Genomic DNA, 22,797 nt, shown 5'->3' with positions numbered 1-22,797 from the left:
AGAATCTGCGACTAAATTTACTGTAGATGTAAACCTAACCAAAAGGGGCAGGGAACACAAACACTATAAAACACCAAAGCTTCATGGTTTGTGTTTGAAATTTCCCTATAGATTTGCATCTGGCCATACAAAAAAAATGCTGTTAAAAACGCCATGAAAAGCATCACTCAAAATAATGACATTTATCATAAAAACACCTCGCGAAACCATTTTCATAGTGTCTGCTAGTAGTTCTTGGAAAATTAATTTTGACTGTGATTCAATGAGTTGACAACTTAGTGCATTTAATGGGGAAACTCCATCAAAATCATGAAGTGTTATAGATACACATGAGCAAGCTTTACTGTCATCTGCCTATTGAAACCCCTAGGCTGTCGCAGTAAAGCCACCAACTTCTGCACCTTGCCCTGTAGCAAAGATGTAATATTACATGGTGACTTTTAAAGCAATGCATCAAGTACTCCAAGAGGTCCTCTAAGCAGTAGCTTTTCACTATAGATAACACAGGGGCCTCATTATATCATATCTGCATTGTGCGTTATGAATGTAGGTATGATACAAATTCCTCTTTTTCACTAATAAAGTCTTATTTGTATAGGCTTTACCCAGAATTCCTAGCAGAGCATGCATGGTCTAATGAGACCCTAATAAGAGATATTACCCCCTACTCACCTCCTTCTGGTGAAGCTCAGATTCTCTCTTCTTGCAATAGTTGCAGACCGCACCTAGAAGATGACAACATTCTTATAAGGGAACATAAAAAACATATGGCACGCTCATATATTATTATGAGGAAATATATGTATAGCGACTTATACATTTTATAATCTTATAATAAAGAACTTTAAACCCTTCTGATTTTAGCTTTTGCACTGCAAAGGGCCTTTAAAAAATGAAAGCTAGAATCCAATCGGTTGCTTTTGCAATGTGCTACGCACACTTTAAGATTTAGGTTTATCAGCCATGATAGCATGAAGTTTTTTTTTTAGTTAATATGAGAATGAGCTGTTTTCCTCTCTATAAATGTACATAGATAGATCCAGATTTCAGGGACGGTCTGTACAGGTGTATAAACTAGGAAATGGGGCATAAAATACAAGATACAGTTTGCTCTGACTTCTAATGGTAATGGTTAATACAAATGTTAGTCAGGTTGAGTCATATACAAGTTCTCTGCTCATTCCTTGGGATGAGTTAGTCATTTTCTTTCAACTTTGTAACTAATTCTTTCCATAAAGTAATATACTTTATATACAGTAAATATGCTGAACGATGACCTATCAAGGTGTGGGCAGGTAGCAGGAGATTAGGTCAGAGATCTATGGAGGGCACAGGATGGTTTTGTATGTCAGCGTTAAAATTTTTATACTCTAATACTGACACGGGGTACGGATACAAATAAAATTATAAAGTAAGATACGCTGAAGATTGGCACATGCCCCTCATCTTTGTGCATGACTGCAGAGCGATATAACGATTAAAGCAACTAGTATCATAGGATGCTAAACAAAGGGCAGGGCATAATGCCCCCCACCAATATGTTGACATGCATACTCCCCTATTTCCTAGTAACAGCAATAGTATTACAAGTGATGTCGTGTCCTGGAGAGAGACAGTCAGTCTAGGCATACTAACAATAAATATAAAATCTGGACATATGGCAAGACTAATGCTATTACAGCCTAGATCCGTGAAATATAAATATCTGAGGAGTGGATGTCGACCATCATATCACTGTTATGATGAATAAGCCCACTATAGATTTCCATAGCCAAGAGTTCTGATTGCTTTGGAAGGCTCTTGAAAAGTTCCAAGAGAAGCATTGATCTCCTGAAGAGAAGGTAGTATAAGACCCAGGGAAAAAAAAGGTGGTCTAGTCCCTTTACATGAGGTGATGATTGAGCCAATTATTGAGTATAAGGGTAACTAGAGATACTAGTTCCAGATATTTGATTCTTGTAAATATAGATTCAATCACCTGAATATTGTCCCAAATGCTCATTTGTTGGATGATCAAATTGGTTATCCATGTAAAAAAATCACAACCACGTAAACAGGGCAGTGTGCTGCTGACAAAGGCAAGTTATATGGCAATGAATGATTTGTTCATCCCCAAAGAGCAAGGATAATATGTTGCATATAAATGTAGTCAGATTTAAATTGGGAACAAATGATCCAGATGAATCTCCCTTTTCCATCATTGTTGCTAGAGCCCATGTACGCCAGATCCTGTAGCTGACTTTGTGGATCTCTGCTAGCACCTCAGGGGTGCAACACAGGTTCAGGTCCCACAAAGGCAATTTATTTTCCAGTGCAACTGTTCTGATAAACTCTTAAACTGCTTAATAGTGGAATCCAATTTCATCCCAACAGTTGTTGGTGGACCACATTAAGCTTCATCTTCAGTTTACCCATCTCCTTCTTTATAATTGGGATATGCTGGTCTGGATGAGCTCCTTCATATGAGAAGTCTACTGCAGTGGAGATTATGGCGCGGGTTGAGCAGTTGTACCTTGGGTGTTTCGAGGGATTTCACAGTGTCTTCAATAGTTCTTAGGGTGGCAGAGAAAGGAAGAGAACAGAGTTGTTGCTCTGTTCCCAGATTATAGCTGGCATGTCCTGGGATATAAGTGATAGAATATTGGCACTTGCTGGTGGAATCTGCACAGGAAAGATTAATGGTGCTGGATTGTTTAGCACCTTAAGCATCACGTCCACTACTGAACGCTGTGTATTTTGGGACCCCTCTCGGAGCTGTCCTTTACCATTATTTGTTTGTGAAAAGTTTGTCTCCGTAATGAGGCAATCTAGTGGTCTGACAGATTACAGACCTATATGCCCTAGTGTCATGTGGAACGTCGTTGTGTGTTTTTTTCATTTACACAAGCAGTAACCTGTTATACAAGACAGCAGGCGAGGTCAAACTGGACTTAGACATGACCAATTGTTTTGCAAATATTTTTAGGCATAGTTTAAGGTTATATATCCAAAACAAAATCTGTAACATTAAATACCCATATGCTAAGAAAACAGATCAGACCCAATGAGGCAGAGGGAACATAAAATAACTGAAAGCAGCTTGTGGTGTCTGACACCAAAATGTAAGCAGTATTTGATGACTCCATGGATGGGAATTGTTTTTACTGCACATCCCACAGCCCCATAAGCAGCAAACTGCAATGCACAATGTGTTACATTTGTGTTATTTCTCTTCTTTGAGATTTAACCAGAAGGATTAGCATTTGCTCCCCATGTGTCATCAGTGAGACTTTGGCACCATGACCTTGCCGCAGGTTAATAAACTAGCCTACTTTGGGCCACTTTAGTAGATACTAACCATAGAAACAGGAAGACCTCCTCTGACCCAGACTACTAGCTATTACTATTTGGAATATGTTAAAAGTTGCTCATACTCTTACACTTGCCCTCTTTTCCTGTCTCCACCACACTAACTTCAAGAACAGACGGTCCAATTTCTGCCTCATGTCTTATCATTTGACAGGTGTTATTCACTTCAGCTGTTTGAGGTTATAATGTAAGTGTTGGTGTGTGTACATCAGAATGTAATATTTTAATGTAAAGGCTTTTATTTGCGCTTCAACAAGATGTGGGGGGGAAAAAAGTCATAATATGTGAAATAAATTTTATTCTATTTGTAAAATCTGAGTGTATGGTATTTTGCTTCTGATCTCAGACATTTATGGCATATCCACAGGACATAAATGAGAAACCCCCGAGGTGGCACTTGTCGAATGTATATGTTATAACAGCAGGCAACACAGCGGTGACTGTGCCTATATGTGCAGGCTTCTAACTTCAATACCTGAAATCTCAAAAAGGATGCAACTCATATAGTAATACAAACAATGGGTAGTGGCACAAACATCTGATGTCAGAAGTTTCTCAAGTCACCACAACTTTCTCAATCACAGTTGACATCTAGGCCATTCTGATAAGAGTTATTGGGAACATTAGTTACATGAGGGCATGCAGACACAGTGAGAACAGGCTCCAAGCAGCCCAGACAGATCGCCAGTACCAACACTTGTTTCAACCACTGACCAGCATGAGCCGCTCCCACAGTTTTCTTGTCCACCATCCAGACACAGGTGATGCCTTCATTACACACTACTGGTCTCTGCGTGGACCATATCCAGGTGCTTAGATGATGTAACAGCACCCATTACATGTCCTGCCTTTGACAGCCAGTCAGTCACCTTTGTTTCCAGTGTTGGTGTGAAAGAGAATCTGGACTGCAACAGACGAGAATCATCTAATCTTTAGCTACAATTCCAGGTTGGTATTAGCACCTTTACTGTGGCGTGAGACACTGTCCCAAACTACTGGTGCAATGATCTGGGGTGCCATTGCATACGACAGTCATCTTTAGTGATATGATGGACTAACAACTCAGAACTTCTTGCAAACACACATATTGTCTTGCTGGGCTACCAAATGATATTTTACAGCAGGGTAATGCATGTGCACACAGCAAGCGTTTCCCTGGGCCTACCCAGTCACTAGATCTAGTGAAAATTGGGCATTTATGGGACCAACTAGGACACCAGTTTTGGCAACATATGAATGTGCAGGATTTACAGGACCAGCTGCAACATCTGTGAGCAAATGTGCCGCAGGATGCTATATGGAAACTAGGTCTCCATGTCAAACAGTTTTATACTAAAACTTCTGCTTGGTGTATTTTTTTTGAGGAGGGGGGAGGGGGGTGTCAATGAGCACTTTATTAATGAACTTTGGCTCAAATCTGTAAAATCCATTGTATCTTTACTTTTTTTTTCCAGGTTTCTCTACTGTGACCTGACTCTGAAAACTGTATCTTACTGGCGTTGGGGTGGGCAGGCCTTTGTATAAAGCAGAGAAGCTGAAACTGTTCTCTCTTAGGCTCCTAAATTCCAAATAAGTTTATGTAGGTGACAAAGTGATAGCCCTTGAATGCGAAATCCCATACAAGACATAAATGTTACAGTACTGATTATGTTGAAAGCCTCCAGTCACAGTTCTGCTTTGCGTTCACTGTGGCATTATAGTGTTAAAACTGATAGTCAGCAATTTTAAGGGATGCAAACGTTTTGGTTGGGACGGTTTCCTGTCACTTATCCGACATCCACGCTCAGCTAATTTATTTGCAGCAAGATAAAATTAAACAACATTTCAGTAAAGTCGCCATAAAATCTTTAGCTTCCCTGTTCCGGCAAGCTGTTAAAACTTTAATACATTAAGTTGAGACATTTTTGAGAAATCTTAGTGACAACCAACTTGTCAGCATTACAGCTCATGCAAGGGGTGTCAGCTTGGATTTCTAGGTACCTCCTATAGTTCATACTTATGTAGTAATACAGGAGAAACAAAACATCTAACTAGGCAAGATGGCCATTCAGGAGTCTGGCAAAGCTGGGTGAAAATCTTTATTGATATAGTAATGGGATTTATGTAGATTGTCCATTTGCAACTTTAGAAATAGAAGAAACAAATAAGGAAAACTCTGAATATAACTTGACACATGAGAGGTGGACTTGCTAGGAGTGCAAGTAAGGACACTCAGAGAACCTGTACCATACATCTTATGTGTGTGCTGCCACTTTACCTGCATTATGTGAACAATCTTATTCTAAAGATGACAGTATTCCCCCTCAGCTTTGAGTATGTCACAGGATAGCCCTGTGATTTCATATCTACCCATACTATAACACAAAAGATGGGCAAATGATTCCACAGCAACAAAGGCAACAATTCAAAAAACATCCCCTTTAAATAATTAAAAATACCATATTAAAGATAACTATACTATAACCATTCTTAAGGGTTCTGACTGAACAGAAATGTCGCCATGAAATAAGCACACTGGAAATTCTTTGAACGTTCTGGAGTGCTGCCATTTTGATTCATTTGTATGTTCAGAGGGATTTGCACCCATAGAGTCTTATTGTGCCGCCTTGAACTTTCTATTTCTATACAATAACCATACTGTACATGGGCAGAGAGCCCAGGGTTTGTTACCTTGCCTTTTCTTAGCACATGCTCGACCAACAAACTCCTTCGTATAAACTCCTCACCGTTTGTACTGTGTGAAGGAGGGACGCCTGTACTGCTGATTAACCATTTATCCCCCTATCTTATGGATAGGGAATGCAACATTATAGTCAGAAAACCAATTTAAGATTAAAAATTGAAATAAATAAAATAGTTTAAAGTACAATTATAACGGGAGCAAAGCTATATTCAGTTTTGATGCAGGTTTAAGTACAAGTTGTTTGGGGGGGGGGGGGGGGGGTTGCAACATTTTCAAACATTTCACCAGTACAATTAAAAATTGCATCAAAACTGCATACAGTTTCATCTATTGCAAATTTACTGTGGTTTCAACTGTACCCAACCTGAACATCTAAATGCACCCAAATCTACAATATGTTTGAAGTGTAACTGTTCTTGCACTTTTCTTAAACTATTGTTATGAGAGTGTGGCATCAAAGTCGCGACAATTTTTGGGTGGAGTCTTAGAGTCAGAAAATAGTTACTGATTCTGGCTTCAAAATAAACGGAATAATTTTATTATAAAATCGACCTTGTATAATTATATACATATTTTGTTATAGGAATTTAATCAGTACATTTTTAAAGATCTAGAGGAACTTTACTGCGTCTGACTAACCATCGCTGTCAGCCATTTGTGAAGGTCAAATCAGTGGAAGTTCAGAGTCAGGTTGTGGAAAAATAGAGGAGCCGGAGTCAATGATTTAGCCTACAGACTCCACAGCCCTTCCTGAGTAATATAGGTTAATGAAGTATACGACAAAAATATTCAATGTGATATAAAACCGAAGATACAGCTATTTGAAGTCACAGTTCCCCTCTTTAGCATACTGCTATATCTGTACATTCAAGTAATCCACAGTGGGGGAAATTTACAAAGGCGCAATCCTTAGGTTTGCAACATTTCAAATGCTAGAAGTGACACAGTATCACAACTGGCAATTTAACAGTGCCCTCGCCATTCTCTGAAAAGGGGGCTTAGTGGGTATCAGAAAACTGTGTCTGCCATCTATGAAAAAGCAAATATTTCAGTACTGGAGCATGACCTAGTATATTGGCTCCTGATTTATGAGGAGGGGGCAAAAAAGAAATTAAGACTAATGTTGAAAATTCCAGTTTTTGTAAATCTCCCCCAGTGTATATGGGGAGGGCTTACTGCATTGCTTGGAAGAACATTACAGCCAGTTTTCCCACTAAGGCTGGTCTTACACGACCGTATTGAATCTATGGTCCGCAAGCTGCTGATCAGCAAAACTAGTTGCTGATCGGCAACATAGACTCCGCAGACGTCCGTGTCCTGCCGCACTCGCCCATAGAGTTCTATGGGCGAGTCCATGCAGTCCGCAATTCACGGCCATTACGGACATGTTCTATAAATTGCGAACCATGGTTGCAGCCCGGCCACACCACAGATAAAATATCCGATGGTGTAAGAGGCAGCACTTAATATAATGTGTCTGCAAATGAATATAATGTGACTTACATTACGGCCGTGTAAGACCAGCCAAAAAGGAAATAAAACAAGCTAATAAAATGTTCACCAGATGTCCCCTACACAACATTTAATACATTTTATGTTCTCTATTCAAAGATAAGAATATTCTTTAAAAAAATGAAAAGTGCTGGTCAGTTCCCAGCATGTACAAAAAAGGACGATGTGTTTTTGCTTAGAGTTAGCATGAGACATTTTATAGGAGGTTTAGCCAACATCTCTTCATGTTTTTCTTACTGAATGCAAAATAGGACTTTCATATTGTCACTTCAATTGGAAAACAAAAGAATCTCCTATAAAACAATAAAGGCCCATTATATCCGCTCAGAAATAGTAAAATCATATATTTGTTTAGATGTATCAAGCAGCTAAATATGAGCAGGTCTAAATAAAACAATTCACAACTGTCCTCATGTTAAACAAATTATCTGATTCAGAGATATACACTCACCGGCCACTTTATTAGGTACACCTGTCCAACTGCTCGTTAACACTTAATTTCTAATCAGCCTATCACATGGCGGCAACTCAGTGCATTTAGGCATGTAGACATGGTCAAGACAATCTCCTGCAGTTCAAACCGAGCATCAGTATGGGGAAGAAAGGTGATTTGAGTGCCTTTGAACGTGGCATGGTTGTTGGTGCCAGAAGGGCTGGTCTGAGTATTTCAGAAACTGCTGATCTACTGGGATTTTCACGCACAACCATCTCTAGGGTTTACAGAGAATGGTCCGAAAAAGAAAAAACATCCAGTGAGCGGCAGTTCTGTGGGCAGAAATGCGTTGTTGATGCCAGAGGAGAATGGCCAGACTGGTTCGAGCTGATAGAAAGGAAACAGTGACTCAAATAGCCACCCATTACAACCAAGGTAGCCAGAAGAGCATCTCTGAACGCACAGTACGTCGAACTTTGAGGCAGATGGGCTACAGCAGCAAAAGACCACACCGGGTGCCACTCCTTTCAGCTAAGAACAGGAAACTGAGGCTACAATTTGCACAAGCTCATCGAAATTGGACAATTGAAGATTGGAAAAACGTTGCCTGGTCTGATGAGTCTCGATTTCTGCTGCGACATTCGGATGGTAGGGTCAGAATTTGGCGTCAACAACATGAAAGCATGGATCCATCCTGCCTTGTATCAACGGTTCAGGCTGGTGGTGGTGGTGTCATGGTGTGGGGAATATTTTCTTGGCACTCTTTGGGCCCCTTGGTACCAATTGAGCATCGTTGCAACGCCAAAGCCTACCTGAGTATTGTTGCTGACCATGTCCATCCCTTTATGACCACAATGTACCCAACATCTGATGGCTACTTTCAGCAGGATAATGCGCCATGTCATAAAGCTGGAATCATCTCAGACTGGTTTCTTGAACATGACAATGAGTTCACTGTACTCCAATGGCCTCCACAGTCACCAGATCTCAATCCAATAGAGCATCTTTGGGATATGGTGGAACGGGAGATTCGCATCATGGATGTGCAGCCGACAAATCTGCGGCAACTGTGTGATGCCATCATGTCAATATGGACCAAAATCTCTGAGGAATGCTTCCAGCACCTTGTTGAATCTATGCCATGAAGAATTGAGGCAGTTCTGAAGGCAAAAGGGGGTCCAACCCGTTACTAGCATGGTGTACCTAATAAAGTGGCCGGTGAGTGTATATATATGTATGTGTATGTATATATATATATACACATACACACACACACACACGTACAGGATAGTAGGTGCCTTAAAAACAAAATGTGGCATATATCATGAAAATACAACAAACCACCCACCGCAGTGTCTAATGAGGGCTCCACAAACCCACCAAAAGAAAGCACACTTAGGTCCTACCTGCCATCTAGATAAAACTTGTAACTGCAAAATAACCTGCATTATCATTGTACAGACACATCAATAACAGCTAATAGGTTGAGAATCATCTCCTAATGACAAGTAATTATCGGCAAAGTCATGGCCAAATGTGGTAGCCTCACGCTACACCTCTAGACCACTTTGCTGCCAGAGTCTGGATGCAATGGAGGATCTGCTCTCTAGTGGGTCAGCCCATTTCTACCTCACTCTTCATCATGCATTACGACTCCATCAAAAAATATCAGTAAATTATGCAAATCCCCTCCCCCCTAAGATTCTCAAGTAACAAACCTTCCAAGCAAAAAGTTAACTGCAAACTGTTGATACACGTCTACTCTCATTTGCATTTATTTCCATATGCAATAAAATTACAATATGCTTTTAATACACAATAACCATACTGCTCGGTTATCAGTTGGCCCATACTAGCTCAGATGTAAATTGTATTCTAAGTTTAGCAGAATCCGCCAGTCACAGGGTAAATCCTAAATCTAACAACAATACAAACACACAACACTATATCATCCTAGATTAAAGCCTTGGGCTACCATTCATACGACCAAGGTGCAAAACGGCTGTCAAAAACATCCATTTTCATGGCCGTCTCGCACCAGAGGGGCAGCCATTTTGATGGATTTCCCCACACAATACAGTGTGTGGAGGGATCTATGAAAATGAAAAAAAAATTAACATAACCTATACTTACAATGGACCGCAAAATAACAGTTATATGCACAGCCCCAAATCACAGACAGGGGATAAATGCGGTCAACAACAAACAAACAAAAAAAAAAAACGGACGTCACATGGCCACTATTCACTGTCGTGTGAACTTAGTTTAAGGCTACACAAATACTTGTGCTGCACAACAGCAAGTATCAGTCAAGTAGCACAACTAAAACACAAAGCTACATTTTGGCTATATAAAACAATCCAAATTGGAAGTCAAGCATACCTCCCAAGTGTTCCTCTTTTGGAGGGAAAGTCCCTACTTTTGAGCCAACTCCCTCTATCCTCTTTTAATATCCCTCTTTTGATACTGGAAATAGATGTGCATTAATAAACTTAACTATACTGCTCCGGAAACTAACTTTTTTTACTGTATCTAGGGCCCCAACTTATATAATGTGTCATAAATTGGTGCATTTTAGACCTTACAGGCGTCTGGTTTTTTTCTATTGATGGACTATCCTTAGAATAGACCATCAATTTAGATCTGCAGAGGTGCCGGGTGTCATGTCTGTACCAAGACAGTACAGCAGGTGTAGGCATTGCAGCACTGTCCCATAGACATCAATAAGACAGTGCTGAAATACCATAACCCGCTGCTATAGTTTGTACAAGGTGTCAGCAGTGCGGTTCCAAGTCCGAGTGTTAAAACCATCACAATTTTTATATTGGTGATCTAGATTTTAAAGATAGGCTGTCAATTGTAGAAACCAGGTAACCCTTTTGAAGGTGTCTATATGCATATACTGCTTGTGGTAATATTTTAGTAAAAGAAAAAAAGGAAACAAATCAAATTTTAACCTTTCACCGAGTGAACTAGAAATGTCCCTCTGACAGTCTAAAAAGTTGGGATGTATGAGTGAAGTCAGATGCAACTTGCAATCAAAAATCCAAAAGGCTCAATGCAGCACAAAGACAGTCCTAGCTATTCTAATACTGTAAGGTATATCAGACCCTGTGGGTGCTGAAAATGTTGGGTTTGTGAACCGATAATAAATGTTCCATAGGTGTTGCCATAACAAATACTTTTTTTTCTCCAATTCCTGCTTTGCTATGGGCAAAAACAAATGTGTATTAGACTTCAAATGGTTAACGCAGTCGATTCATACTCAGGGGGGTTTGAAGGTCCAATTTCCAGATGAGGGGGGACCCAGCAGTCTGATCCCCAGTGATCATGTATTTATCTGATAAAAGATTGTGACCAATCCCTTCATGGTCATGAGTGCCCACATAGAATGCTTATATCATTCTCAAAGATCCCCAATTAATAAACTTGTAGATGGGTTTGCAATAATGGCACCAAATATTCCTCAATTAACAGGGCCAAATGGTGGTCAAAAATACCCAATTGAAGGAATCGAAGTACAAACACATATATTCACACAGCACCACATACAAGGAAGCATGCTATAGGTGGCGATCCAGGCCTTCCTGCAGTCATTCGGATGTGATCTTTGTAATATCTTATGCCATGCCCCTTGGCATGAATGAACACTGTAGGCATGTCAGTAGAGTTCAAATCCTCAACAAGTGGTAGTAATATGGAATTGGCAGCAAAACACCTTCGTTCACATTAACATGTACTATGGGTTTATGCAGTGCCTGTAACTTCTAGAGAGGTCATGTACATTTCCCTCTAGTTCTGCTCTGTGATTTTAAAAAACAGACATTTGGATCTGGAGAGAAACATCAAAACCACACCCCTGGTTATAGTGCTGTCCTATGGGTCAATGAAAAACACATTTACAGACATCTAAAACCTTTAAAAAGAAGTTGACTCGCTTCTGTGCCACTGCTGGATCTTGCTAACTGTGGCAAACCATTGATGGAGGCCAAACCCAATTTCTAAAGTTTCAAGACACCTTCTCCAAGGTCAATAAGCCTCTATGTCCAAGGAAAAGCACATAAAGTGGCAACCATTATGGAGCTCACTGTGATACTCTCCAGTGATCAGAAATTTTTTGGGACATCCCATTAAAGAAGGTCTTCAGGATTAACAAATTGACTACCTATTCTTAGCACAGGTTATCAGTATTAGAGCCACAGAGGTATGACAACAGGGACTCCCACAGATCAGTTGAGTTAAGCTCCGGAAGTAGGTTGTAAGTACTACTTTCACTTCCCAGGCCATGTCATATCAAGTTCATCACTAAAATGAACCACTTACAGCTTAATTCCATTCTAGTGAAAGGAGCTAAACTTCAATACCAGGCACAGCCACTATTTAATAAGCTTGGTAGAGAAGAGGCCACGGAATTTGAAAGAATGCTGCAGTCTCTTCAGCTAGCTGATCGGCGTGTGTGCTCGGTGACTAACCCCCATTAAAATCCCCTTTACCTGTAAGATAATAAGCACATAAATAACTACTTCACTTATTGATATTTGTGGAATACATCCCTTTTCATTCAGGCTGCTGCAGGAATGTTCCCCCATCCCCCGCAGAACACCTTAGTTATTTCAATATTCTAGACAGATTGGAATTTTCAGTTTCTGGTATAAGAAAATGAAGCCTGGGAGCCAGCAACGATCAGAGATGGATTTTCTATTATTACACCATCCGTGCTGCTTATTTTTGACTCTGGTTAGAGAAGGGATTAGCAAATACAAGCAAAAAAATTAAAAATGAGGAACTTTCTCTAGCACACAATAAGAAATGGAACAGAGTTCTGGGAAAAAGGACACCCACACTGCTACTTGTTTTTTGGCAACAAAGCTAACTTTACATTTCCGCGAATTGCAGAAAAAAAAAAAAAAAAAACAACGTATCAGGGAAAATTACAACAACATAAATAAATTGCACAAACCTAGAGATTTTAACAATGTTAAAATAAGATGGACTCTTCCCCCACCCCCCCCATCAGGTTGTCATTTCACATGTCATTTCAAAACAAAATTCTCCCTCAATAACTAACATGTATTGGGGTGTTAGGTGACGCGGGGGTGGGGGGGAGATTTGGATGACATGCTATCAACAAGCTGTGACCACCTTTATGGAAGCACCTGTAAGGAAATATACTAAAAAAAACTCTGTTAGGATCAGCTCCTCTCTTGGAGAGATGCTAAAGTCATTGTACAGAATGAAAAAAAAAAGGTCTGCTTCAATCAAGTGAATGTTGATGAGCTGCAAAATTAGACAAAGCCTAGAGACAGAAGCAGTACTGATTTTTTGGAGAAAGAAGAGGAGCAGACCCTTCATCTAACCCCCAATATAAGGAAAACATCCATTCCAGCTCATATATACAGTACAGACCAAAAGTTTGGACACACCTTCTCATTCAAAGAGTTTTCTGTATTTTCATGACTATGAAAATTGTAGATTCACACTGAAGGCATCAAAACTATGAAGTAACACATGTGGAATTATATACTTAACAAAAAAGTGTGAAACAACTGAAATATTATATTCTAGGTTCTTCAAAGTAGCCACCTTTTGCTTTGATTACTGCTTCGCACACTCTTGGCATTCTCTTGATGAGCTTCAAGAGGTAGTCACCTGAAATGGTTTTCCCTTCACAGGTGTGCCCTGTCAGGTTTAATAAGTGGGATTTCTGGGGTTGGGGCCATCAGTTGTGTTGTGCAGAAGTCAGGTGGATACACAGCTGATAGTCCTACTGAATAGACTGTTAGAATTTGTATTATGGCAAGAAAAAAGCATCTAAGTAAAGAAAAACGAGTGGTCATCATTACTTGAAGAAATGAAGGTCAGTCAGTCCGAAAAATTGGGAAGGGTTTGAAACTTAACAGAAAAGGGCATCTCTAGAACCTGCCATTTTTTTTCTTTTTTAAATTATGTGGAGAACAAGAGCCTAAAACTTGCCCAACTTGCTGCATCTTGAAAGCTAAGCAATAACTTATAAATGAGAAGTACAGTAAAACAATAATTGTATTAATGTGCAGAATGTGACCAGAGCTCTAATGGTTCGTTATCATTAACAAGAATGGGCTGATCGTGTAGATCTCAGTTCCGCGCCTCAGTGCAGCCCACTGGGCAGCAGCCAGGAAAAAAGTACCTTCTGAGATCCAAGAGAGTTGGTCTGTGAAGGACAAATCCATAACTTTAATAGCTCTAACAATTGACGTTCTGTCTTGCACTAAAATTATATTTTAGAAAGAGGAAATCCTGAAGTCACTTGTGCAAGGAAGAATTTGCAAACTCTTGAAAATAACATACTAAATCTAAGAAAAGTTGGTTACTCATTAAGCAGCTTAAAAACATGGCTGCCATCCTTTAGGATTAGTACCCTTTTTGTCTATGGGCATGTGGTATTGCAGCTCAAGTGAATAGGATTGAGCTGAATTACCCTACACTTCATATAGAAAAGAGTAGGCAATATTAAGGGTGAAGACATCCAAATATCATCTGTTCTCAATTTTACAGACCACTTACCATCATGATTTAACGTTGCTTTGCATCCAATGCAGGTGCTTCGCTTCTTTGCAAATGCCATTAGCCCCCCAACCTTAGAGGTAAGGACAGTCTTGCACCTTGTGTGTTCCCCCTCTGCAAAAAACATGCAACAATAGTCAATTGATTTAACAATCCATGATAAGGGAGTCACTTTTGTTATAAATCAACCTTTCAATTAACAATAATAATACAATTTATTTATATAGCGCCAACACATTCCACAGCACTGTACAATTTGTAGGGTTGAAGCACATACACAAAAGATAAATTACAACGAGATAGTCACTTCACACAATGGGACTGAGGGCCCTGCTCACAAGAGCTTACAATCTATAAGGTAGAGGTGGTGATACAAGAGGTAGCAGGGCTGGTATTGGAGGTAGTATTGCTTATACAGTGGTCAGATAATTTTGTAATAGAGGTTACTGTCATTACACAAACATAAAACTGTATGAGCCGTCACCAGTCGGGTCCTTTAACATGCAGAAGGTGCCTGGACATATAAGGTTAGCCTGAAATGGCATCATATTGTGTGTTTATGACCAGTATTGGTCCTAGCCTAAGAGGAGGATTGATTTTACATTATATGGTGTATTACACAGAGAAATCTAAGACAATATGCTATGCTACAGAATATTCAGGTGCTACATTAGCAGACTGAAATATGTGAACTGGAGATTTGCCAACATGAATGAGTGAGTTTGCCAAGAATAAAAAACACCATCAGTTGCAGACTATCGCCAATCCATGAGAATCACTATGTAGAAGAAATTAATGTACCCATTATTTTTTTCTGCCTCGGTTTATATTGCATTCAGCAGAGTTACCGATTTATTTCATGTGGTGTTCAACAACAGTGCCAAGCAGGCCTACAGCACAATGCCAGGAAAAACACATAAAGGCATCCTCTCTCCTCTGGTCCTTATCTACAGCACAATGCCTATGTTGTCACTAAAGATGAGAAGACCAATTAAAATAAAATCTTCCATACCAAACCGAGATGTTAGGGCCTGAGGGGAGGTGCAAGTATACCAAAATGTGTAAGTAGTTTGGCCCAGAGCGTTCCCTTAAATGGTCACTAACTTTTCAGGCAACTTAGTCTCATTTCATAGAGCAGGTGATTCTGGACCAAAATGTAATGCACTTTAATAAAAGTGTGGCTACTTTCTGCCTGAAAAACCTCTGTAAAGTTCAGGTCACTAGGCGTCTCCCTTTGAGCTACTTTGCTGTTCACGCTGTTGTTACCAAGAAAGGCTGTCCATAGAAGCCAGAAAAAGGCCAGATGGAAAGACAGAAAGAACAGGGGATGGTCTGTTTCTATTTTCACACAATGATGGGAGAGGGGAGGGGGCGATTCTCCTCTCAGCCTGCACAGACCTGTCTCCAAACAGTTGCTATGTTGAAAAGATTGAGGATCCTGCAAATCTCACAGCTTACAATGTAAGAAAAGTCTTCTATGTACTTGTATTTACTTCTGCCTTATTGGGTGATAACTTATGGGATATTACTCACATAGAGCAAGCATCTTTACTGACTGCGCTCATAGATAGTTTAATTCTTGTGTTTATCTGCTTGGTTGGATGTATTTGCCATGTTTTTACAGTCTAGGGATCTCCTATATTATGGTCATTTGGGCATTTCTCAGGTCACAATTGTATAATTATTCCTGGCAGAATGACAGATCATCAGCAATGGATGGCAGAGGGGGGGGGGGAAATTGCTCCTTATTTAACACTCCCCCAGCTGAAAGACAAATATAAACTGTGTTTCAGCCTTGATTTCATTATTAGCAGCAGACAAACTAATAGGACATCATGTATGAAGCTTTGTACAGTCATTTAATGAACCTTTTGGAAGTAGAACTGCTAATACAGTGTTTATGGGGTTGTCATTCTGGTGGAATAGCTCCTGTTCTGGCGCACTGAAGTCATAATGGAATTACATGCCATTCACCAATTTAACAATGTAACAGTACAATTCCCATATCATGAAACAACCCCTTTAACTCATGCCTCACATTGAAATTCAAAAGATTTGTGTAGGAAAAAAAAACAGTATTTATTTGTATACATGACAAACATGAAGGTCGATAAATATTCTGCTGAATGAGGAACTAACATTATATAAAATAATAGCCTAAAAAACTACATGACCTCAATTCAAGATAGTGTCTGGTAACATTTTATAAGGCCGCATCATTATTAACCAGTTCACGTTCAGGGAATTTTGAGATTTCAGGACCAGCCGCAGTTTAACCAATTGCTACTTTGGTTAAAAGCTGTAACAATTATTTGTTGGACCAGTCCTGATTTTATTCATGACTAATAAATGTTAACATAAAATACTATTTGTGTCCAATGCCCATATGAGCTACAATTTACTTCTTTTATTCACCTAGGAAAGATAATGTGATCTCCTAGCTTTGGATCTTCTTCGATAACACTTCAAAAACACAGATCAGATGCAACATTAAAGCCCCTGACCAGCAAATTGAATAACATTATGTGGAAATAATGGAGCTGTTGCACCAGTGGGGTATGTTAGCAACTAGTAAGGGCTCGTTCACATCTGCGTTCATGGGTCCTTATTGCAGGTTTCCGTTTCCTGCATAAAACAGATGCAGGAGACGGAAGCCTGCAGGAGACTTTCTCACCCATTCATTTGAATGGGTGAGAAAGCTGTCCGGCCGTGCGCGGCAGTGAGCGTTTTGCGCTCTCCGCCGCGAAACCGGGTTTTATAATCCGGACACAGAGTCGGACATGCACTACTCTGTGTCCGGATAAAAAAATCCGGTTTCGCGGCGGAGAGCCTAAAACGCTCACCGCCGCGCACGGCCGGACCCGGTCTATGGTTTCCATCTTCTGCCATGCAGAAGACGGAAACCATAGAACGGAGACCCCAGACGCAGGTATGAACCCAGCGTAAGCATTCAGTTCTTAGAGGTTGATGCATTGCAAGCAGAGAAAACAGTCAAGCCTAAGGATTTTAGAGAACTATTACACCTCCACTTTACACCTGTTTGCCTCAAAACTTCTAAAACAAAATGTCTATCCTAAAAGGTCCCTCACCTCCAACTGGCTACAATCTGGCATCCAACCCCACTACTTCACTTAAATCCCACTAACCGAAGTAGCTAATAGAGCAATATCTGCAACATCACTCAGACTACTGTCCCATTCTGAAAACATGATAACAATATGGGACAGTAGTGAGCCGAGAAGACAGGGACTCCTAGTATCATAGACTACTATAATGCTGGGAGTACAGGCCTCTGGACAGGATGCCATCTGGGAAATAAAGTATATATGATCCATATTTTCCAGACTGTAACTTCATGTGCACAGAGATTCTTAGTGTACCTCTCTGTCTTGTGACCTCCTTTTCTACCTATAACAGCCAAATTTACCTCTCTGATCCAGGATTTACCCCTCTACACCATCTAACTTCTCCTACCACCTTCTGAAACTCAACATTAATAACACAGAACACATTTTACCATCGTCCCGCCACTCACAGTTAAAGGCTTACCACAATCCTGTCTTAAGTCTGCTGGAAATCTTTCATTCATGCTTCAAAAACATGTCTCGTTCTTCCCTCGACAATGTTAGTGTATATGTCCTTTTTAATGTTCCACCTAGCTCCCAGCTAATGTTCTTGCTCCCTTCCAATACATTTCTAGGTGTTGTCTTGTACTCTAAAATTCTCAGATTTCAAGTGGGTCAAGTAACCATGAGGTATATTGGAAAACAAGTATCCCACCTAGCAAGTTATAGGACTAAAAGGAGTACAAAGTCTGCAGAGTTCTTAAGATTTTTTTTTTCTAACCATCTTAAAGGGGTTGTCCAATCACAAGGATCCTATCTAGACTGCTAGTTTATGTGGATTTAAGACTTTTCCTAAATGCATTGCTTTATCAAAACTGCTTTGTTTGGCCGCTATCTTAATTTATTCACTTCATTGTTTATACTCCGTTTCTATGGAGCTTGGGATTATCTGCTCATTTGTTAAGTGATGTAGCTGTCTGCTCTCAGAGGGGGAGGGAGGGAGGGGCTGGGAGCAGCTCTGAGCTGTTTGAGAAGCTCCGCTACTTAAATGACACAGATAGGAGAGGTGAGAGCTCCAGGATTTCTGAGCTCTTATCAGTCGGTTAAATTGAATTTGGCTGATAAGGGCTGAGATAGGGAGTCCGTTACCTCTGTATGTAATGCAAGCTGACTCAAATCCAGCTCTGCTACATCAGCTTCACAGTGTGGTAATTCATTTACAACCAATCCCGTGCAAGTGAAACCCCGCCCACCTAGAGAAGCAGGAAGTGAAGAGAGCTCAACAGCCTGCAGGTTAGTGAATAAGTGTCATGGGAATACCCCTTTAATGGTGACAGTCTTTTGTCTAGGCTGGCTGCCAATGGAGATGACCATAACTGCAGGAACTTCCTATGGTCTGGGACTTGACAGAAACTCAGTCATAATTTCCTTACTGTGGACAGATCAGGCAGGTTCAGCCTCTTTCCCACTCTCAGTAACCGAGCAAAGTGCGTTATCAGTGCTTTTCGCCAATTGTTAAAATGGTAGTCTAGAGTCTCCAGCACAATTAGAACCTTCTTACTGCAGCGTATAAGGTGCAGGCATTTTTTAGACAGATTTTTTTCTTGATATAAAGTGACTCTTCTATTGAGAAACATACACAGTTTGTATTTGCAAGAATGTTTAACTTCTGTGGTCTACAAATTTAAATCTGGTTATAATCATGGGAAACCCCTTTAAGGCTGAGTCCCCATGTTGCAGAAACGTAGCTTTTTTTGTTGTATATTTTGTTGTGGTTTTTTGAGCCAAAGCCAATAACGGCTACAAAAGAAATGGGGAATACATAGGAAGCTCTGATACTGCTACCTTTTGCTCAATCCACTCCTCGCTTTGGCTCAAAAAAACCGCAGCAAAATCTGCAACAAAAAAAGCTGCGTTTCTGCAACATGGGGGCTTTAGCCTAAGGGATCTTCTACTAACGTCTTGGTGACAGTCACCACAGGACATCTTTAAGAGAAGATCTTGTGGAGACCAGGCCTTGATGGGTCAGCAATGTTTTAACGTTATGGCTAATCAGTCTACCTCATATTTATGTTAGAAAACAGAAGAAATGAGTAACAATGTATCTTGTGAATATGAGACCACAAAATAAGTCAGTCTGGAGAAGTGCAGTCCTAGATTGTCTTTATGCAGAAGTCCAGTAGGTCTCTGGTTATATAAGACTCTGCATTAGTTCCCCTTTAAGCATTATTAATGGGTGATGAAATTTGTTATGATTTTTGAATGAAAGTGACAGCCTGAAGATGTGTGACACAAGATATAACTACAGATAAGAATAATACATTATACTCTATCAGATTAGTAGTTTGTATTAAGAAAGGACCTGTCACCACTTCTGACTAGTTGGTTTTAGTAGATACTGTATGTTGTGCCATTCCTCTTGGAAATGTATGGATGCCAACAGTTGGTAAACTAATAGCCAGTCCATAAACTCAGGGACATTTTCAACATGAACAATGAAGGTGCCATGACTATTTTTTGGAGCTGGAATGATTTATGCTAATTATCATGATTGTATATATCATAGGACAATTCACCGTGAACACAGCTAATGTGTTATTATTATTCCTAGTTATTAACATAAATCTCTACAATCTTGTTTTGTTTTTAGAGACGATGTTAAGAAAAAATTAAACAAAACTATGGTTTTCAACAGTGTAGAAGCCTCCTTATCATTCTTGTCATGTTGCTACACATTGACACCATCCAAAAAGAGATACACAAACATTACATACAGAAAGAAACACAGAGGAACACTAAAATACAGATTTCTAGGGAAAAAAAAACTCCAGTATTATCATTTCATGCGGAACTGCTTGGCTTACTGTAGTAAAATGTAAAGTTGAATACTGTATCTGTCTTTAGCAGAGGGGAGGGGGGTTGCAAAGCTGTATTGTTTGGCGCTCCTGCTTAGGTATTTGGTTTAGCAGATCTGGGGAGGTAGTTCCTGCTGGATACTGGTATATGGTGCCATTGGGGAGGTATTTTGGTCTGCAACGTGGTAGGGGGTATGCTATTTGAACTCCACTATAGAGCTTGAATGGTGCTCCATGGTAGTATTATTTTGCTGGTAAGGTCCCAGCATCACGACAGATTGGCTGGCGGGGCCTGAATGAAAGAAGTTTGAGAAGCCTTACCTTACACCATGTATGACCTGATACCAAAAGGATTGTAGAAAAGCAGTACTCACTCAGAAGCACACTCTCAGCCTTGGTCTCTCCCAGAATTGGCTCAAATATTCTCAGCAAAGGCTTTGCCAGTTGTTGCTCCAAATAATACTGAGTGTCAATTGGGATGTTGTTCTCAAGTACATAGATAGGATCCTAGAGAAAAAAACATGGAAAACCAAATGGAACACTTCAATATAACCCTCTAAAAAGAAGTGTATTATAAGTGTATATTATCAACTATAGATGGGTATGGCAAACAAAATACATGTATGGGATTTAAAGTGACATATATACAGCACTTATTGATCCATTTCTTACACATCTACCTTTTTTTTTTCTACTTCCACACTTATGAAATTTTCAACATCTTATTGCCAGCACTAAAGGGATATTTCTATGAACTTTACAATTCAAGTGAATGGGAATCACACAACTGTATAGAGCTCTCCAATTAGCATTGGAACTGGGAAACATTTGTATGGGGGGAAGGAGGTGGGGGTGACCGTGCTCTGCATAAAACAAAAATGCATTCAATGTTTTCATGTTCCAAGATTTACATAGCTGTTCTGCATTGCTGACACACTTGTCATTTTTGTAGGCACATGCATACACAATATCGCATGCACAACAATGTCGTGACGGATAAAGCTAATTTCACATATTCACAACAACACTTGTGACCAGATGGTAATTTACTATCATAGTAATTTGCATAGCCATTAGTTATAGTTTATTTGATAATGCAATAGACCAAGATGTGGCCTAAGAGTAATAACAATGGTGCTAGCACTGGGGGTGGGGTACAACTTCAAGTGCTTTTTCATCTTAATGTATGAGGAATCCACGGAATACACTTTTAGGCTGAAGACACACGTTGCAGAAATGCAGCTTTTTTTTTTGTTGCAGATTGTGCAGAGTTTTTTTTTTTTTTTGAGCCAAATTGAAGAATGTCTACAAAAAGGAATCGGAAACATATTGGGAGCTCTTATACTTCTACCTTCTGTTCTAATCCACTCCTGACTTTGGCTCAAAAACCCACCGCCAAATCTGCAACAAAAAAAAGAAAAGAAAAAAGCAGCTTTTCTGCAATGTGGAGCCTCAGCCTAAATGTCTTGCAGCTTGGGTTCTACCTTTGCAGAAGAGAAGTATGTTTTGATGTCTTCTGTAAAATATACATTTTGGGTGCACCCATTAGTGGGACACTTGATGAAGTGATGGTCAGAGCTTGCACTTCATCCTGAGAATACAGGATGCCATGAAAAGCACCTGTGGCTACTAGGTTCTGTATAGATACCTATACATACATTCTGTACATATACTTTTATTAAGCACTTTCAGAACAGGTGCATTGTGTGTGTTTAGATTTCAGGGGAACTTCATTCCCTTTATTTGGCATGGTCTCAAAAACATCATTGTTTGAAAGAACTTATCTCAAAAGCAACGGGAACTGAGAAACATTTATAAGATTGGACTTTACTGTTGAATGCCCTTTGTTGTGGTGTTAGCAGAAAAAAAAAATCTTTCATATTGTTCACAGAACACACAATAAATACTCGATTCACTACAAAACAGTTCCTCTATAATGACACAATTGGGGAAACATCTCATACAATAGGGCTTGTGCCTCTCACTGACTAAGTGCAGTTAATAGAGAGATTGCAGAAGTTGGAAGACACACAGCAACCTCTGGTCCCTGGTGACAAGGAACCACTTTCTCTGCCAGGCCAGCCTCTGTAGAAAAATACTCAAAAAGCAGAAGTGCAACCTGTAGCTAAACTCACTCTCTCCTAAAGTGCACCTGAGCCCTTTAAGGTGTGTCTCTTCCAACCCTTTCACTAACAATACTAAAAGGGATGTGTTGCTGAAGTCCAAGGAAAACCAAATTCTGTGTACAAAGATTACTAGACTTATAATACATATATTTGTAGTGCTTAAAGGGAAAGCTTCGCTGCAGTATAGGATTTGATATTCACCGCTATTAAAGGCATTTCTGAAGGAAACCAC

The 22,797-nt window shown here is 39.9% G+C and overlaps 1 protein-coding gene across 1 annotated transcript in view; it reads right to left on the bottom strand.

Moving 5' to 3' along the window:
* The window catches only part of POLD1 (DNA polymerase delta 1, catalytic subunit), a 91,254-nt gene that overhangs the window by 7,050 nt on the left and 61,407 nt on the right, over nucleotides 1-22,797 (bottom strand). Inside the window, exons 23-25 of the mRNA XM_075280229.1 lie at nucleotides 20,814-20,946; nucleotides 14,520-14,633; nucleotides 673-725 (exon numbers count right to left, since the gene is read on the bottom strand). Of these exons, the coding sequence (XP_075136330.1) occupies nucleotides 673-725; nucleotides 14,520-14,633; nucleotides 20,814-20,946 (300 nt within the window). The remainder of the gene's footprint in view (nucleotides 1-672; nucleotides 726-14,519; nucleotides 14,634-20,813; nucleotides 20,947-22,797) is intronic.

The sequence above is a fragment of the Leptodactylus fuscus genome, chromosome 6, assembly GCF_031893055.1.
Source record: "Leptodactylus fuscus isolate aLepFus1 chromosome 6, aLepFus1.hap2, whole genome shotgun sequence".
NCBI classification, from domain to species: domain Eukaryota; kingdom Metazoa; phylum Chordata; class Amphibia; order Anura; family Leptodactylidae; genus Leptodactylus; species Leptodactylus fuscus.
This window is presented reverse-complemented; position numbering and strand designations above follow the sequence as displayed.